Source organism: Erpetoichthys calabaricus, chromosome 2, assembly GCF_900747795.2.
Source record: "Erpetoichthys calabaricus chromosome 2, fErpCal1.3, whole genome shotgun sequence".
Lineage (NCBI taxonomy): Eukaryota > Metazoa > Chordata > Cladistia > Polypteriformes > Polypteridae > Erpetoichthys > Erpetoichthys calabaricus.
The window spans coordinates 166,132,566-166,151,170 of NC_041395.2; the positions used below are offsets into that span (position 1 = coordinate 166,132,566).

The 18,605-nt window shown below is 37.5% G+C and overlaps 1 protein-coding gene across 2 annotated transcripts in view; it reads right to left on the reverse strand.

Moving 5' to 3' along the window:
• Window positions 1–2,182: 2,182 nt before the first annotated feature.
• pask (PAS domain containing serine/threonine kinase) overlaps window positions 2,183–18,605 on the reverse strand; it is a 140,903-nt gene continuing 124,480 nt past the window's right edge. For both annotated transcript variants that reach the window (XM_051922876.1, XM_051922875.1), the window contains exons 16-19: window positions 7,537–7,736; window positions 5,219–5,352; window positions 4,492–4,635; window positions 2,183–2,635 (exon numbers count right to left, since the gene is read on the reverse strand). In XM_051922876.1, coding sequence (XP_051778836.1) covers window positions 2,427–2,635; window positions 4,492–4,635; window positions 5,219–5,352; window positions 7,537–7,736 — 687 coding nt within the window. In that variant the 3' untranslated portion in view covers window positions 2,183–2,426. The remainder of the gene's footprint in view (window positions 2,636–4,491; window positions 4,636–5,218; window positions 5,353–7,536; window positions 7,737–18,605) is intronic.

An 18,605-nucleotide genomic window follows, 5' to 3' on the forward strand; every position in this document is an offset into this window, starting at 1 on the left:
TGTTCTTTTGCCCATTTTAATCTTGTTTTATTTGCCATTTTCAGATGTGGCCTGTGTATAATGGGTCCCAAAATTCACACTCTGTGTCAGGACAAACACCAAGCCATGAAGTCTAAGAAACTCTCTGTAGAGACCTCTGCGATAAAAAGAGTGAGGCATACATCAGGGCAAGGGTATCAAACCATTTTTTTAAGCTACAAGTGTATACAAGAGCACATAAGCCTCAATGATTGTGAAATGGGAAAAGTTATAAAATCTAGGATTGTTTCTAGGGTCGGCCATCTGGCTAAACTAAGTAACTGTGCATTGAAGGTCTTAGTCAGAGAGGGGATCAAGAACCCAATGGACAAAACTTCTTTGGGCAGAAATCCAGGCACTATGTCTGGGAATGCCCAGGTATTGCTCATCACCATAATAATAGCTTCCCCATGGTGTAGCATGGTCGTGGTAGCCTCAAGCTATGGAGAGATTTCTCAGCAGCAGGGACAGGGAGACTGGACAGAACTGAGGGAGGGATGAACGTGGCTTATAAAGAGATGTCCTTGAAGAAAATCTGCTCCAGAGCACATGCAACCTGACTGGTGTGATGGTTCACCCTTCAGCACGACAATGACCCAAAGAATACAGTCAAGACAATGCTGGAGTGGCTTTGGGACACGTCTCGGATTGTCCTGAAGTGGTCCAGTCAAAGCCCACACTTAAACCCCATAGAACAATTGTGAAGACGCCTAAAGATGGAAGCTTACAGACACTTTCCATCAAATCTAACAGAGCCTGAGTGGATCTACCTGGAAGAATATGATAAACTGCCCAAATACAGGAGTACAAAGCTTGAAGTGATGTACCCAAGAAAGCCCAAAGCTGTAATTGTAGAAGCCCTTTTTGCAGCAAAGTACTGAAAATTTTGAATACTTGCATGAGTAAGAGATTTCAGTTTTTAAATTTGCAAACCTTTCTGAAAATCTGTTTTCACTCTGAGTGTAGATTCATCTGCAATTATGTACCTTAGGCCATATAGTATTAATTCTGTGAATCTGTGTAAACAAGAATGTTTTTCTCCTATATACAGTACATCAGTATTTCACCCTTTACTTATTAACATTTGAAAGTACTAAGAACCCAGTAAAATGTTAGTTATATCTCAATAGCTTCTGTTAGTATATTATTTTCAATTTAACTTTTGTGCAGAGCTTTTCACTCTTATAAAAATGAAGGAAAATAGGCATTCTGGACCTCTTATGTAGAGGAAAGACTCGTGGAATGTTGGGAGGCAGCAGAAAACATATTTGACTAATTGCTTTTGTCATATCAGGACAGAGTGGAGAAAGAGAAAGGATACTAAATGTTGACTGGTGGACAAAATGTGTTGATTTTCAGGTACTTAAAAAGCTCAATAGATGATCTGAAACTTCACATAGATGTGAAGGAGTTATGCAATCCATCATCTCTTTCAATTCCTAGTAATGGGAAAATAACCTCAAAGGAATGAGATCCAGCAATTGCAGTCATTATGTGTGATGTGCTCTACAAATTAAAGGTTAATAGTGTGAAGTTAGTCTTACCAACACTATTTGACCACTTGATACCTCCCAGGCATTCAATTTTATCTTGCCTAAAGAAGGAGCCTGAGTTGCCTCGAAAGCTTGCATATTGTAATCTTTTTAGTTAGCCAATAAAAGGTGTCATTTTGCTTGGCTTTTCTCTACATCACAACAGAATGGACAATATAAAAATTGTGAGATTGCTCCCAAATGTCTGTCAGATATTTACTTATGTTGACCTCTTTTGTAAGATGTCTGCTAAGCAAATAAATGTAAATTAGCTTATAATCTGAAAAGAATGAAAGAATTACATTTTTACTTGAACGAAGTATGCAGTAATTCTGTATGATAAAACTAATGTTTCAGTTCTATATTTTTACTTGGTTGGCCTTGATAAACTTATTTTTTAAGTTTGTATACATTAAACTTTAACAAATGGAAATGGCTATAACACTCACAATAATGATTGGAAATTTCCATCAATAAATACATGATTAAAAAAAATAAGATTTTAATACCAAAAGGGAATCACACCACCACACTTTTGTAAAATGTATGAAGAAGAATTTAATCATTCCTTTTAAAAGTGAAAAACATAAAATACATCATCTTCATAATATAACAGATTTGTAAAAAGCATAATTATAAATTTTAAAATATAAAAATGTACTTTTTTGAAATGTACAATATTCTTAAAACTTTTAGTAGAATGTAGCATTTAACAGAACATGAATATATTTTACACAGAACACGAAGAAACATGATGATATTAACTTAAACTTGGATAAAGCCCAACATTTCAGTAAATGTTTAACAACATGATGAAATGAACCGAGACTTGACAACGATTTATGTGAACTGTACACCATAATCACATTCAGCTATTTAGTCTTGATTTACTAGACATTTAATTAATTCCTTCTCCAATGCACTTAATGATGCTATTTCTTCATCCTCTTCAGGGTCAACATCTTTACCAGGAACTTCACTGGAATTCATGACAGTCACTGCATTTAAGGCACTTTTATCATCATTTACAATGACACCTCTGCTCTGAACATTTGGAAGAACAGAGGCACATTTAGATGAAGAATCTGAAACAGAAGAGGTACAAAAAAATTTAATACTATATATCTCACACTAACACAGTGTGCTTGTATAGCTCAGATGATTCTTTATGTGCAGTATAGTATTTCCCTTTTTACTTATCTAATTTCTTAGAAAGGTTTTTCAGGGCATACTAAACAGAAACTTCATATTTAGATCACTGTATGGAGACAAGATTAGCAACATTCCAGCATACAGGCAAATTGGCAGTGCAATTAAATGACATCAGCAAGCTAAATTTAATCTAGCACTTATCAAAACATCCTGATCCTAATCGAAAAAGCAGGATTAGAGTGTTATACTCAACTTTTGCCTCACATATCACATTTTGTGCTTTCTGGAAAAGACCCCAGATCTTGTTTACTAAACAATGAACTACATAATTTGTTTGGTTTTATCTATATATAAAAAATAATGTATCTAAAAGACAGTATATGTATATATATATATATATATATATATATATATACATACAAACACACACACACAGACAACAGTGGTGGATGATCGCAGAATCATTTCCATGGTGAAGATAAACCCCTTCACAACAGCCAACCAAATGAACAACACTCTCCAGGGGGTACGCGTATCGATATCCAAGTCTACCATAAAGAGAAGACTGCATGAAAGTAAATACAGAGGGTGCACTGCAAGGTGCAAGCCACTCATAAGTCTCAAGAATAGAAAGGCTAGACTGGACTTTGCTAAAGAACATCTAAAAAAGCCAGCACAGTTCTGGAAAAACATTCTTTGGACAGATGGACAAGATCAACCTCTACCAGAACGATGGCAAGAAAAAAGTATGGAGGAGGTTTGGAACAGCTCACTATCCAAAGCATACCACATCATCTGTAAAACACGGTGGAGGCAGTGTGATGGCTTGGGCGTGCATGGCTGCCAGTGGCACTGGGACACTAGTGTTTATTGATGATGTGACACAGGACAGAAGCAGCCGAATGAATTCTGAGGTGTTCAGAGACATACTGTCTGCTCAAATCCAGCTAATTGCAGTCAAATTGATTGGGCGGCGTTTCATGATACAGATGGACAATGACCCAAAACATATAGTCAAAGCAACCCAGGAGTTTATTAAAGCAAAGAAGTGGAAAATTCTTGAATGACCAAGTCAGTCACCTGATCTTAACCCAAATGAGCATACATTTCACTTGTTGAAGACTAAACTTCAGACAGAAAGGCCCACAAACAAACAGCAACTGAAAGCTGCTGCAGTAAAAGCCTGGCAGAGCATTAAAAAGGAGGAAACCCAGCATCTGGTGATGTCCATGAGTTCAAGACTTCAGGCTGTCATTGCCAGCAAAGGGTTTTCAACCAAGTATTAGAAATGAACATTTTATTTCCAGTTATTTAATTTGTCCAATTCTTTTGAGCCCCTGAAATGAAGGGATTGTGTTCAAAAAATGCTTTAGTTGCCTCACATTTTTATGCAATCATTTTGTTCACCCCACTGAATTAAAGCTGAAAGTCTGCACTTCAACTGCATCTGAGTTGTTTCATTTAAAATTCATTGTGGTAATGTACAGAACCAAAATTAGAAAAAGGTTGTCTCTGTCCAAATATTTATGGACCTAACTATGTATATTATATTATTATATATATACAGTATATTATATATACATCTTTTCTTCAATTTAAAGATAAATACTGATAATAAAGGGATACGCCTCATTGTATTCCAATGACAAAATGAGTTTCTATATTTCATCCATGCTCACATCTGAGCAGAAAATATTGCTTTTCAGCCTTGACAAGGAGAAGTGGGCAAAACTTTCCACATTGGAAACTATACAAAAAATAAATTCTGCAAGTACATTTTCATACTCACCATAATTAGGGGGACACACCTCTTCCCATGAGTAACTAGCCAGATTCAGAGGCTGTGACAACCAGGGAGCTCCTATTAGCTGTTCTAGTTTCATTCTTTGTTGAGGATCAGGGTGTAGTAAGCAACATAACAATGTATGTAATTCTATAAGACACAGAATTCTCATCATGAGACAGAAATCTACTTCAAATCATTTTTTGTATAAACAAGGAAAAAAAAGATGTTTAATAATTTGCATTTCAATTTAACTTTCCATCTTGCAAGAAACACAACCATATATAGGTCTTAACTCTGTTCTGCATGGTCAATTCTATGTTTATTGTATTTTCCACTTCAACTTATTACATACTGTCATTTCAATCAAACATTACTCCCTTCTATGAAAAGGACACCTCTCTGATCTGTTGATAAGAAAATCCTATTTACAGTTGACTTTTCTTTTAGCCTGGTTTGAATCACACAAAGATTTGTAAAGCGAATGCCAACCAAGAAGCTAAGGTAGATCAGTCCAGACAGTAAGACTAAACATTTATTATGTCATAGCGAATACATAGGAATTCTACATGAAGAAAGTTTTGCAAATTGTTGTTTGTCCCGACCCTGCCACAAAAAAAAAAAAATAAAAAAATTGAAATTTGGAAACTGATTGGCCAAATGTCTTCACCTCAAGACCATTACAGATTGAGAAGGCAAGGTTTTTAAAATAAAGTTACTCATTTTCTCACACCTGTGGAAACCTCAAAGGGTAGTTTAATCTCTGCTGCAAGTGTCTCTTCCAGTTCACAGAAAGGATTCTCTCCAAATACAAGAGTAAACAGAGCAACACCAAGGGACCACATTTCAAGTTCTGGCCCCTCATACCTATATGGAAAAAAAAGAGTTAAAAACACATAACATGCATAATTTAGTTTATCATCACAATATCACCATTTGGTGAAACCAATGGAATAGAAAAAACACAAAATCTGGTTTAGAATCTACATCACTTCATCCTGTTCATTTAGTTTCTGGTATATGCATTTGTTTTGTAATATAAAAGTACATTAAAACTATACACAAAGCGCAAGACAGGAATCACACCTTGTGCTAGACCATCACAGAGCTCACTCACACACTACACTTGTAGAAACCCAAGGAAGCAAAGTCAAAGTGAACTTTATTGTCATCTCAACCATATACAAGTATACAGATAGACAAAATTGCGAAGCTCAGGGTCCACAGTGTAACAACATGAAGTGCAAATATTAAAAATAAAATTTAAAATTAAAACACAAACGACAAGACATTGTGCAAAGACAAGACAAAGAAATAGCAATATTGACATGTAGTAAGCAATATGAACACTGATGCAATGTATGGTATTTGCAATCTAGATACATAAATATACAGTGATCCCTCGCTATATCGCGCTTCGCGGCTTCACTCTATCGCGGATTTTATATGTAAGCATATTTAAATATATATCGCGGATTTTTTGCTGGTTCGCGGATTTCTGCGGACAATGGGTCTTTTAATTTCTGGTACATGCTTCCTCAGTTGGTTTGCCCAGTTGATTTCATACAAGGGACGCTATTGGCAGATGGCTGAGAAGAAACCCAACTTACTTTTCTCTCTCTCTCTCTCTCTTGCGCTGACTTTCTCTGATCCTGACGTAGGGGGATTGAGCAGGGGGGCTGTTTGCACACCTAGACGATACGGAACGCTCGTCTAAAAATGCTGAAAGATTATCTTCACGTTGCTACCTTCTGTGCAGCTGCTTCCTGAAGCGACATGCTGCACGGTGCTTCGCATACTTAAAAGCTCGAAGGGCACGTATTGATTTTTGCTTGTTTGTTTTTCTCTGTCTCTCTCTCTCTGTCTGCTCCTGACGGAGGGGGTGTGAGCTGCCGCCTTCAACAGCTTTGTGCCAAGGTGCTTCGCATACTTAAAAGCCAAACAGCCCTATTGATTTGTTTGCTTTCCTCTGTCTTTCTGACATTCTGTGCTCCTGACGCGCACTCCTTTGAAGAGGAAGATATGTTTGCATTCTTTTAATTGTGAGACAGAACTGTGATCTCTGTCTTGTCATGGAGCACAGTTTAAACTTTTGAAAAAGAGACAAATGTTTGTTTGCAGTGTTTGAATAACGTTCCTGTCTCTCTACAACCTCCTGTGTTTCTGCGCAAATCTGTGACCCAAGCATGACAATATAAAAATAACCATATAAACATATGGTTTCTACTTCGCGGATTTTCTTATTTCGCGGGTGGCTCTGGAACGCAACCCCCGCGATGGAGGAGGGATTACTGTAGTCAATTGATATGCAATAAAATAAATAAATAGATAATACAGAAATTATCAGGTTATGATAATAGTTGTTTAAGACATGTGTAAACAATATATCAAGAGTGTCAAAATACTTTAAAGATCAGTATGAGATTTTCAGTTCTTTTCTACATGCACATTAGTTTTTGCAGGAGTGTTTTTAGAGGTGGTTGAGGCAGTGTGGAAGATCCCAGGGGGAAGCAAATTCCACAAAGACAGTGTCAAGGTTGGAATTAAACCCAGGACTCTGAAGGTGTGAGGGAGCAGCACTAACCACTGCATTAACAGGCCATCAGTTTGTAAGGCATTTACCATTGAAAAATTAATTCATTATTTTAAAAAGCTTAGATTTGATTGGAAAGAAAATAGATGAATGTAGCAACAAAAATATCATAAGAAAATAAATTAAGCCGTTTATTTAAATCTCTATACAGTAGAATATACTGTACTTCTACATGAATACTGTTTTTTATTTGTTCAGTATGAATCTACGTTTTGCATGTTTGTTTTAATAAGACTCTACTCATAAAAATGTGTAGTGCATTGGAATTTTTAAAAGAAGTACTCAATACAAGAATAAACTGAAATGAGATGATCTGATCTCACAAGCTGGAAACCTGCAAGCAGTAGATAGCATGCACACTTAATTACACTTCATATACTGAAAATACAGTCTAAACAAACTACAGAAAAATAGAATGACTGAGACTGACCAAGAGACATGTGCAAAAACACACTTACGGATTTCCCAGGAGCACTTCTGGTGAGCAATATTCAAGAGTTCCACAAAAGGTATAGAATAATTTTCCTGGTTCCAGAAATGTAGCAGATCCAAAGTCTATCAATTTTATATGAAATTCATTGTTGATGATGATGTTTTCATCTTTGATATCTCTGTGCAAGATTCTCTTACTATGTAAATATTCTATTGCAGCCACGAGCTGCAAAAATAAAAAATAAATGAATAAATAAAACAAACTATTCACTTCAAAATAATTCAGAAAAATATTAAATGTACTCTCCCCCAAAACACGCATATTTTAAGCTGTAGAGAAATAGGCTTTCAGGAAGAAAAAAATGAATATTTAAGTTAAAGAGAAAAAAAAAGACCATGGTTAAATGAACCACGGTGTCAGGATCTGAGTGAGTGAGTGAGACAGAGACAGACAGACAGATAGATACTTTATTAATCCCAAGGGGAAATTCACACATTAAGATGTAGGATCTACATTGCTGCTCCAAAACACTCTGTGATGTATTGGTCAGAACACCCTTCAAAGTAAAAGGGTGCTTCAGAAGTAGCAATAGGTATTACACAGAATAACATGGCCTTATGAACCTACTAAATAAAACTAGCTGTCCCCAGCGGCTGCACCCACGTAGTAATGAAACAGAACAAACTTTAAAAATCAACAGACATTGCCACGTCCCCAGTGTGGTGAGAAACGTGGCTGTGATAGCTCTGGCAATCAGCAGCTATACTCTAAAACACACGTAGCCCTGATCTCTCTCTCAAAAACGTCAAATGCTACTCCTCATCAATCTCTAGATGATAATGTCTGTTGGACAAACAGGTATCGTTAGCTAAGCGGAGGCAAGGTACGCTCCAAAACGTGGAGAGAAGTAGACTGACTCAAACGAAGGCTGGTGCGTGAGTGAGGAGGGCCCCGCCCAGCTCCCCACTCCCGACGTTGCACTTTCCCCCTCTCCTCGGCCTACAGCCAGTCTTGGATTTGCACAAATAAATTGGTACCGCAATCGAACTATGATATTAGCGCGATGATGGAAGTTGCAAAATCAACCGGAATATTCAAGCAAATTCTAGGAAAAAACCCGATCCAAATTTGTTAAGTAGTTCTCTTGTGAAAAGTGGACAGACATACATTGGATTTTATATGTGTGTATATATATATATATATATATATATATATATATATATATAGTAATGGACAGCCGGGTACCATGCCCGGCAGGGATGCCCCTACTGCATCTGTTCTGGGGGAGCTACCATGGACAGCTCAATACCTCCCCCGAGACGCTTGGTGGCAGCCTCCCTGGCAGACGATGATTCCCCAACCTGGCGCATGGCTCCATGGGAGATGGAGTCCTCCAAAGCCTGGCTGGGGGCTCGGATGGCCGCCAGGGGGAGCTGCATGGAGCCTGCAGCCCGGCTGGTCAAATCTTCAGCCCCACCAGTAAATGCAATTAAGGCCAGGTGATCAAGCACCTGGAATGCTTCCGGGTAGGGTATAAAAAAGGCCAGCCACCACCAATCGAGAGCCAGAATTGAGAGGAAGAGGACGAGGTTGCCTGGGAGGAGTGGTAGTGCCAAAGTGGAAGGAAAGTGTTGTTTGGTGTGCTATATTTAAGTGCTTTTGGGACTGTGTTGGGCCTGTGGGACAAGGGGAAGGCGTGCCCCATGGCTGAAGAAAAATAAAAGTGTGTTTTATTTAAGCACGTGCCTCTGCCTCAGTCTGTGCCGGGTCAGGCACTATATAGTGCCTTTCACTATTATATATATATATATATATATATATATATATATATATATATATATATATATATATATATATATACACACACACACATACACATAGTACTGTGCAAAAGTTTTAGGCAGGTGTGAAAAAATGCTGTAAACAAAGAATGCCTTCAAAAATGGAAGTGTTAATCATTTATTTTCAATCAATCAACAAAATGCAGTGAATGAACAATAGAGAAATCTAAATCAAATCAATATTTGGTGTGACCATCCTTTGCCTTCAAAACAGCATCAGTTCTTCTAGGTACACTTGCACACAGTTTTTGAAGGAACTCGGCTGGTAGGTTGTTCCAAACATCTTGGAGAACTAACCACAGACCTTCTGTGGATGTAGGCTTCCTCACATCCTGCTGTCTCTTCATGTAATCCCAGACACACTCGATGATGATGAGATCAGGGCTCTGTGGGGGCCATACCATCACTTCCGGGACTTCTTGTTCTTCTTTACGCTGAAGTAGTTCTTAATGACTTTGGCTGTATGTTTGGAGTTGTTGTCCTGCTGCAGAATAAATTTGGGGCCAATCATACGCCTCCCTGATGGTATTGCATGATGGATAAGTATCTGCCTGTATTTCTCAGCATTGAGAACACCATTAATCCTGACCAAATCTCCAACTCCATTTGCAGAAATACAGCCCCAAACATTCAAGGAACCTCCACCATGCTTCACTGTTGCCTGCAGACACTCATTATTGTACCGCTCTCCATCCCTTCGACGAACAAACTGCCTTCTGCTACAGCCAAATATTTCAAATTTTGACTCATCAGTCCAGAGCACCTGCTGCTATTTTTCTGCACCCCAGTTCCTATGTTTTCGTGCATACTTGAGTCGCTTAGCCTTGTTTCCACGTCGGAGGTATGGCTTTTTGGCTGCAACTCTTCCATGAAGACCACTTCTGGCCAGACTTCTCCGGACAGTAGATGGGTGTACCTGGGTCCCACTGGTTTCTGCCAGTTCTGAACTGATGGCACTGCTGGACATCTTCCGATTTCAAAGGGTAAAAAGCTTGATGTGTCTTTCATCTGCTGCACTAAGTTTCCTTGGCCACCCACTGCGTCTACGATCCTCAACGTTGCCCGTTTCTTTGTGCTTCTTCAAAAGAGCTTGAACAGCACATCTTGAAACCCCAGTCTGCTTTGAAATCTTTGTCTGGGAGAGACCTTGCTGATGCAGTCTAACTACCTTGTGTCTTGTTGCTGTGCTCAATCTTGCCATAACATGAAACTGTCTTCCACAACACTCACCTTGGTAGCAGAGTTTGGCTGTTCCTCACCCAGTTTTAAGCCTCCTACACAGCGGTTTCTGTTTCAGTTAATGACTATGTTTCAACCTACGTGTGACATTGATGATCATTAGCACCTGTTTGGTATAATTGGTTGATCATACACCTGACTATAATCCTACAAAATCCCTGACTTTGTGCAAGTGTACCTATAAGAATTGATGCTGGTTTGAAGGCAAAAGGTAGTAACACCAAATATTGACTTGATTTAGATTTTTCTTTTGTTCGCTCACTTTGCATTTTGTAAACTGATAACAATAAACAATCATTTATATTTCTGAAAGCATTCTTTGTTTACAGCATTTTTTCACACCTGCCTAAAACTTTTGCACAGTACTGTATATACACATATATATACTCATACATATACACATATACATACATATATACATACATATATACACATATACATACATACATACACATATACATATATATACATATATATATATATATATATATATATATATATATATACATACATACATACATACATACAGACAGACAACAGTGAAGCTGCATATAGGGAAGAGGTTCAGAATCTGACAGAATGGTGCAACACCAACAACCTGGTCTTAAATACCAAAAAGACCAAAGAAGTTATTCTGGACTTCAGGACCAATAAAAAGACCAATCACAGTCCGATAACAATCAATGCAGATGCTGTGGAGAGAGTTTCCAGCTTTAAGTTTCTAGGAGTCACCATCTCAGAGGACCTGTCCTGGGCTGACAACAACTTAGGCAAAGCACAACAACGCCTGTATTTTCTCAGGAAGCTAAGGAGAGCTGACCTCCCCCAGAAACTGCTGGTTAATTTCTATAGATGCACTATAGTGAGCATTTTAACTAACTGCATGATGGCCTGGAACAACAGCTGCACCAAGGCTGCTAAAGAAGCCCTGCAGCGGGTCGTAAAAACAGCAGAGGCCATTATAGGGACTGAACTGCCATCACTCGAACTCTCGTATCAGACTCGCTGTGTAAGAAGGGCCAAAAACATTCTGAAGGACAAAACTCACCCTGGAAATTCTGTTTGAGCTCCTCCTGTCAGGAAGACGCTTTAGGTCAATCCGTGTACGCACAAACAGACTAAAAAATAGCTTTTTACCCTCTGCTATAAACTTTCTGAACTCTGAATCTCCTCAGTCTGAGACCATTTTAATTTAACATGTGCAATATGCTATAATGGTAATGTGCAATATACTAATGTAATACAATATACTGTAGAATATGTAATGTACTATTCATTAACAGGTTCAATAACAATTTATGCTGCTGTACTTTGAGCACTAATAATAATTTGCTCTGGTTACTTGATCACTTAACACTGTATATGACATATTTGGAATTATTTGACTTTTCTTTAAATGCACCTCGGGGCTGTCACAAAAAGTAATTTTGTTGTGTTACATAATGACAAAGTGCTTGAACTTGAACTATATATACATACATACATACATACGTAGTGATCCCTCGCTATATCGTGCTTCGCGGCTTCACTCCATCGCGGATTTTATATGTAAGCATATTTAAATATATATCGCGGATTTTTTGCTGGTTCGCGGATTTCTGCGGAAAATGGGTCTTTTAATTTCTGGTACATGCTTCCTCAGTTGGTTTGCACAGTTGATTTCATACAAGGGACGCTATTGGCAGATAGCTGAGAAGCTAGATTGCTTACTTTTCTCTCTCTCTTGCGCTGACTATCTGTGATCCTGACGTATGGGGATTGAACAGGGGGGCTGTTCGCACACCTAGACGATACGGACGCTCGTCTAAAAATGCTGAAAGATTATCTTCACGTTGCTATCTTTTGTGCAGCTGCTTCCTGAAACGACATGCTGCACGATGCTTCGCATACTTAAAAGCTCGAAGGGCACGTATTGATTTTTGACTGAAAAACAAACTCTGTCTCTCTCTCTCTCTGCTCCTGACGGAGGGGGTGTGAGCTGCCGCCTTCAACAGCTTTGTGCCGCGGTGCTTCGCATACTTAAAAGCCAAACAGCCTATATTGATTTGTTTGCTAGAGATTGTTTTCTCTATCTATGTGACATTCTGTGCTCCTGACACGCACTCCTTTGAAGAGGAAGATATGTTTGCATTCTTTTAATTGTGAGACAGAACTGTCATCTCTGTCTTGTCATGGAGCACAGTTTAAACTTTTGAAAAAGAGACAAATGTTTGTTTGCAGTGTTTGAATAACGTTCCTGTCTCTCTACAACCTCCTGTGTTTCTGCGCAAATCTGTGACCCAAGCATGACAATATAAAAATAACCATATAAACATATGGTTTCTACTTCGCGGATTTTCTTATTTCGCGGGTGGCTCTGGAACGCAACCCCCGCGATGGAGAAGGGATTACTGTATATATATATATATATATATATATATATATATATATATATATATATATATACACACACACACACACACACACATACATACATATATAGATATTTGTTTTTGTTATCTCCGTGGCGGTGTTGTTAGCTATGGGCTCGGATTTGTATTTCCGTTAGTTGAGCTGTTTCGTTTTTGAGCCTTTGCCTGGGAGGTGTTTCGTGCGCTTCATTTGTCTAGCAGGCATGTTTTCTGTGGCTGTGTCGTTAGCTATGGGCGGGCTTGTTGCAGTGCGCATGCGCTTCAATGCGCCCTGCGTCCATAACTTTCGGTTAGTAATATGGATGCTTTGGATAATGAGCTGTTCCACGCCTTCTCCACTTTTTTGTTGCCATCATTCTGATAGAGGTTGATCTTGGTTTCATCTGTCCAAAGAATGTTTTTCCAGAACTGTGCTGGCTTTTTTAGATGTTGTTTAGCAAAGTCCAATGTAGCCTTTCTATTCTTGAGGCTTATGAGTGGCTTGCACCTTGCAGTGCACCTTCTGTATTTACTTTCATGCAGTCTTCTCTTTATGGTAGACTTAGATATTGATACACCTACCCCCTGGAGAGTGTTGTTCACTTGGTTGGCTGTTGTGAAGGGGTTTCTCTTCACCATGGAAATGATTCTGTGATCATCCACCACTGTTGTCTTCTGTGGACTTCCAGGTCTTTTTGCGTTGCTGAGTTCACCAGTGCTTGCTTTCTTTCTCAGGATGTACCAAACTGTAGATTTTGCCATTCGTAATATTGTAGCAATTTCTCAGATGGGTTTTTTCTGTTTTCGCAGCTTAAGGATGGCTTCTTTTACCTGCATGAAGAGCTCTTTTGACTGCATGTTATCTGTCCACAGCAAAATCTTCCACATGCAAGCACCACACCTCAAATCAACTCCAGGCCTTTTGTCTGCTTAATTGATAATGACATAACGACGGACTTGCCCACACCTGCCCATGAGATAGCCTTTGAGTCAATTGTCCAATTACTTTTGAGCCCCTGAAACGAAGGGATTGTGTTCAAAAAATGCTTTAGTTGCCTCACATTTTTATGCAATCGTTTTGTTCACCCCACTGTATTAAAGCTGAAAGTCTGCACTTCAACTGCATCTGCGTTGTTTCATTTAAAATTCATTGTGGTAATGTACAGAACCAAAATTAGAAAAAAGTTGTCTCTGTCCAAATATTTATGGACCTAACTGTATATTATACTAGCAAAATACCCGCGCTTCGCAGCAGAGAAGTAGTGTGTTAAAGAGGTTATGTAAACATATATATACATAAACATATATACTTATATACATATCTACATATACACATATCTACATATATACATATATATATATATATATATATATATATATATATATATACACACATATAGACATCCACATATATATACATATATCAACATATATATATACACATACATATACACACATACATACATACACACATATATATATATACTAGCAAAATAGCCGCGCTTCGCAGCGGAGAAGTAATGTGTTAAAGAGGTTATGAAAAAAAAAGGAAACATTTTAAAAATAACGTAACATGATTGTCAATGTAATTGTGTTGTCATTGTTATGAGTGTTGCTGTCTTTTATATATATAATATGCACACACACACACATAAACATATATATACATAAACATATATATATACATATCTACATATACACATATCTACATATACATACGTATATACACATCCACATAAAACATATATATACATATACAAATTTACATATCTACATATATATATATATATATAGACATAGATATATACATACATACATTCACACATATATATATATATATATATATATATATATATATATATATATATATTACTGAAGAAAGAAAAAAAAAAATTAAACAGCCAAATGGGGCTATGCATATGAACTTAAAAGGTTTAAATAAAACAGAAACATATATTTTATTTTTACTTGGTTAACTTGTGGAGGGTGTATCCTGTAGCAAAGCCATAACTGTTTTCGTGAAAGCCCGTTTCAGTCAATAAGTCTTATGTGTGTGTTTATGTATGTGTGTATATATATGTAGATATGTGTATATGTAGATATGTATATATATGTATATAAATGTTTATGTGTGTGTGTGTATATTATATATATATATATATATATATATATATATATATATATATATATATATATATATATATATATATATATATAAAAGACAGCAACACTTATAACAATGACAACACAATTACATTGACAATCATGTTACGTTATTTTTAAAATGTTTCCTTTTTTTTTTCATAACCTCTTTAACACACTACTTCTCTGCTGCGAAGCGCGGGTATTTGCTAGTATATATATATATATATATATATATATATATATATATATATATATATATATATATATATATACATATACACACATACATGCAGTTTCAATAACATAGAAATCAATATAAATATTAACATCATTATCATATGAGAATATGAAGTAATATATAAGAAGCACATTTTATATAAATATAAATTATTAAACAGTAAAATCTTCTTCTGTAATTTGCTACCGTGGCAATTTGTGTGTGTGTCCAGGATTTTAAATCACCTGTAGCTCGCAAACCGTTTCACCTATTGACTTGAAATCTGGTACACATATAGTACGTCACGTCTACTATCCGCTTATGGGTGATGATTGTATTACTCTTTTTATGTTTATTTTATTTTATTGTAGAATCAACTCGTATCTGCGCACACCAGGGCGGCCGTGGGCAGATGCGTATGGTGTATTCACTCCATGTTATCGTGCCTTGCGCTGTCACTGGTATTTTGATAAAAGAATTTGAACAACATATAAGAAGCGTATAAATTATTAAACAGTAAAACATTAACATTTAAGAAGTAAAGTTAGATTAAGTACTACTGCAGTGCCCTCGGGTATACCTCATTTTTTGTTTGTCCATTACATGCTTAAATGTATACATTTTTTGGTGTACCTACCCGAGAACACGCGACATATAACCGAGCGTGGGAGAAGCATGGATTTTAAACACGCGTTGAGTTCATCTGCTGGTCTCCCTCGTGGAATAACTGGTAATGTTTGAATAAAATCTACAGCGAGTAAAACGACATTACCTCCTATTTTTTTTTTTACGATCTCTGACATGTTGCTTTTTTCGGTTCAAGGCTTCATAAGCTCTTTTATGTTGTAAGGTGTACTTATCCGAAACCATCATCTTTGAATGTTGCAAGACTTTCGCCTTGTATGTAGATCGGGGTAATTACATTCATTGCATTCCTAGTCTGAATCACAATCTGATTGTATGGGTGGTTACCTGGCACTGTAGGGTTGCCACCCATCCTTTAAAATACGGAATCGTGCCGCATTTGAGAATGAAATTGCGCGTCCCGTTTTGAATCAATACTGGACGGGATTTGTCCCGTATTTTTTTTATCATTTTTTTTAAAGCAGCGTCTCATGCAAATCATCCCACACGCATTTTATGAAGATGCCTCCTTTCCTACTTTTGATTGGGTAATACTTGATGTCATCGTTAGTTTGATTGGTCTTTGTAACTGTCCAGTGAGGAGGGCGTGTCTTTTAAGTAGAGTGTGGAAAGTGTTGGCACTGAGATGTGGCGTCAGCGCCAGAGTTGAAGCCCCTAATGTTGCGGTCAGCAAGTCGGCTAACATCCGCCATGTGCCGTCTTTCAGTTGCGAGAAGCAGATCATAGAATGGTTGAAACTGTTGCCCCTAACGTTGCGCCACGGTGTGTGGTTCGTTTATACCTCGTGTCTTCTCATTAAACTTTTATCTGGCGAATATGTTATTGCAATCCGCAGGGGGAGCGTTTCTATAAACTTAATTTAAAGTTACGTTTTACACCGTGCTTTGTTTCCCTTATGAACATGCTTGAATGCTTCACTCGCTCCCTTCTCAATTGTTTCATTAATTTTTTGCTCTTCGCTGTTTGCGGCTCTTACGTCATTTCCCCCTACTTCGTTCTTTTATCTCGCGAATATGTTATTGCAATCCTTAACGGGAGCGTTTCATTAAACTGATTGAAAATAGTTTAGCATTTACCTTTTTAGTAAAAGGCGAGCTTTTAAGCCTGAGAAATCACCCCGTAAATGCACACGTTTAATTGCACATGTGTTAATATGTATGGTTACACAGTATTAAAAGACAGTGAACAACGTCAGTTACCTTTGTTCCCCGCGTTTGATAAAAGGCGAGCTTTTAAGCCTGAGAACTCACCCCGTAAATGCACACGTTTAATTGTACATGTGTTAATATGTATGCTTACACAGTATTAAAAGACAGTCAAAAATTAACGTCATTTACCTTCGTTCCCGCGTTTGACTCGTGCTGTAAATCTCTTCCTTGTTTTTACTTCACGTCATTACGTAGGAGGCGTGATGACGCGATACGTGACTCCGCCTCCTCCATTACAGTGTATGGACAAAAAATATGTTCCAGTTATGACCATTACGCGTATAATTTCGAAATGAAACCTGCCTAACTTTTGTAAGTAAGCTGTAAGGAATGAGCCTGCCAAATTTCAGCCTTCCACCTACACGGGAAGTTGTAGAATTAGTGATGAGTGAGTCAGTCAGTCAGTGAGTGAGTCAGTCAGTCAGTCAGTGAGGGCTTTGCCTTTTATTATTATAGATAAATATATATATATATACACATACAGACACACATATATATATATATACATATAGCAAAATACCCACGCTTTGCAGCGGAGAAGTAGTGTGTTAAAGAGGTTATGTAACCATATATATACATAAACATATATACATATCTACATATACATATATATACATACATACACACATCCACATATACATATATCTATACTAATAAAAGGCAAAGCCCTCACTGACTGACTGACTGACTCATCACTAATTCTCCAACTTCCCGTGTAGGTAGAAGGCTGAAATTTGGCAGGCTCATTCCTTACAGCTTACTTACAAAAGTTAGGCAGGTTTCATTTCGAAATTTTAAGCGTAATGGTCATAACTGGAACTTGTTTGACTGACTCACTCATCACTAATTCTCCAACTTCCCGTGTAGGTAGAAGGCTGAAATTTGGCAGGCTCATTCCTTACAGCTTACTTACAAAAGTTAGGCAGGTTTCATTTCGAAATTCTTCGCGTAATGGTCATAACTGGAACCTGTTTTTTGTCCATATACTCTAATGGAGGAGGCGGAGTCACGTATTGCGTCATTACGTATTATGCCTCCTACGTAATCACGTGAACTGAAAACGAGGAAGAGATTTACAGCACAAGTCAAACGCGGGAATGAAGGTAAATGACGTTAATTGTTGACTGCCTTTTAATACTGTGTAATTGTTGAGTGTCTTTTAATACTGTGTAACCATACATATTAACATGTGCAATTAAACATGTGCATTTACGGGGTGATTTCTCAGGCTTAAAAGCTCGCCTTTTATTAAAAAGGTAAATGCAAACTCTTTTCATTCTGAAGGGCACAAACTACGTTAGATTTCAGCCGTTAAACGCGCAAAAATGTCAGTACACCCGATAAATAAGCGCAACATATTATCAGTTGTATTGCATGCTTACAATACATATAGAAATGTGTTAATCGTT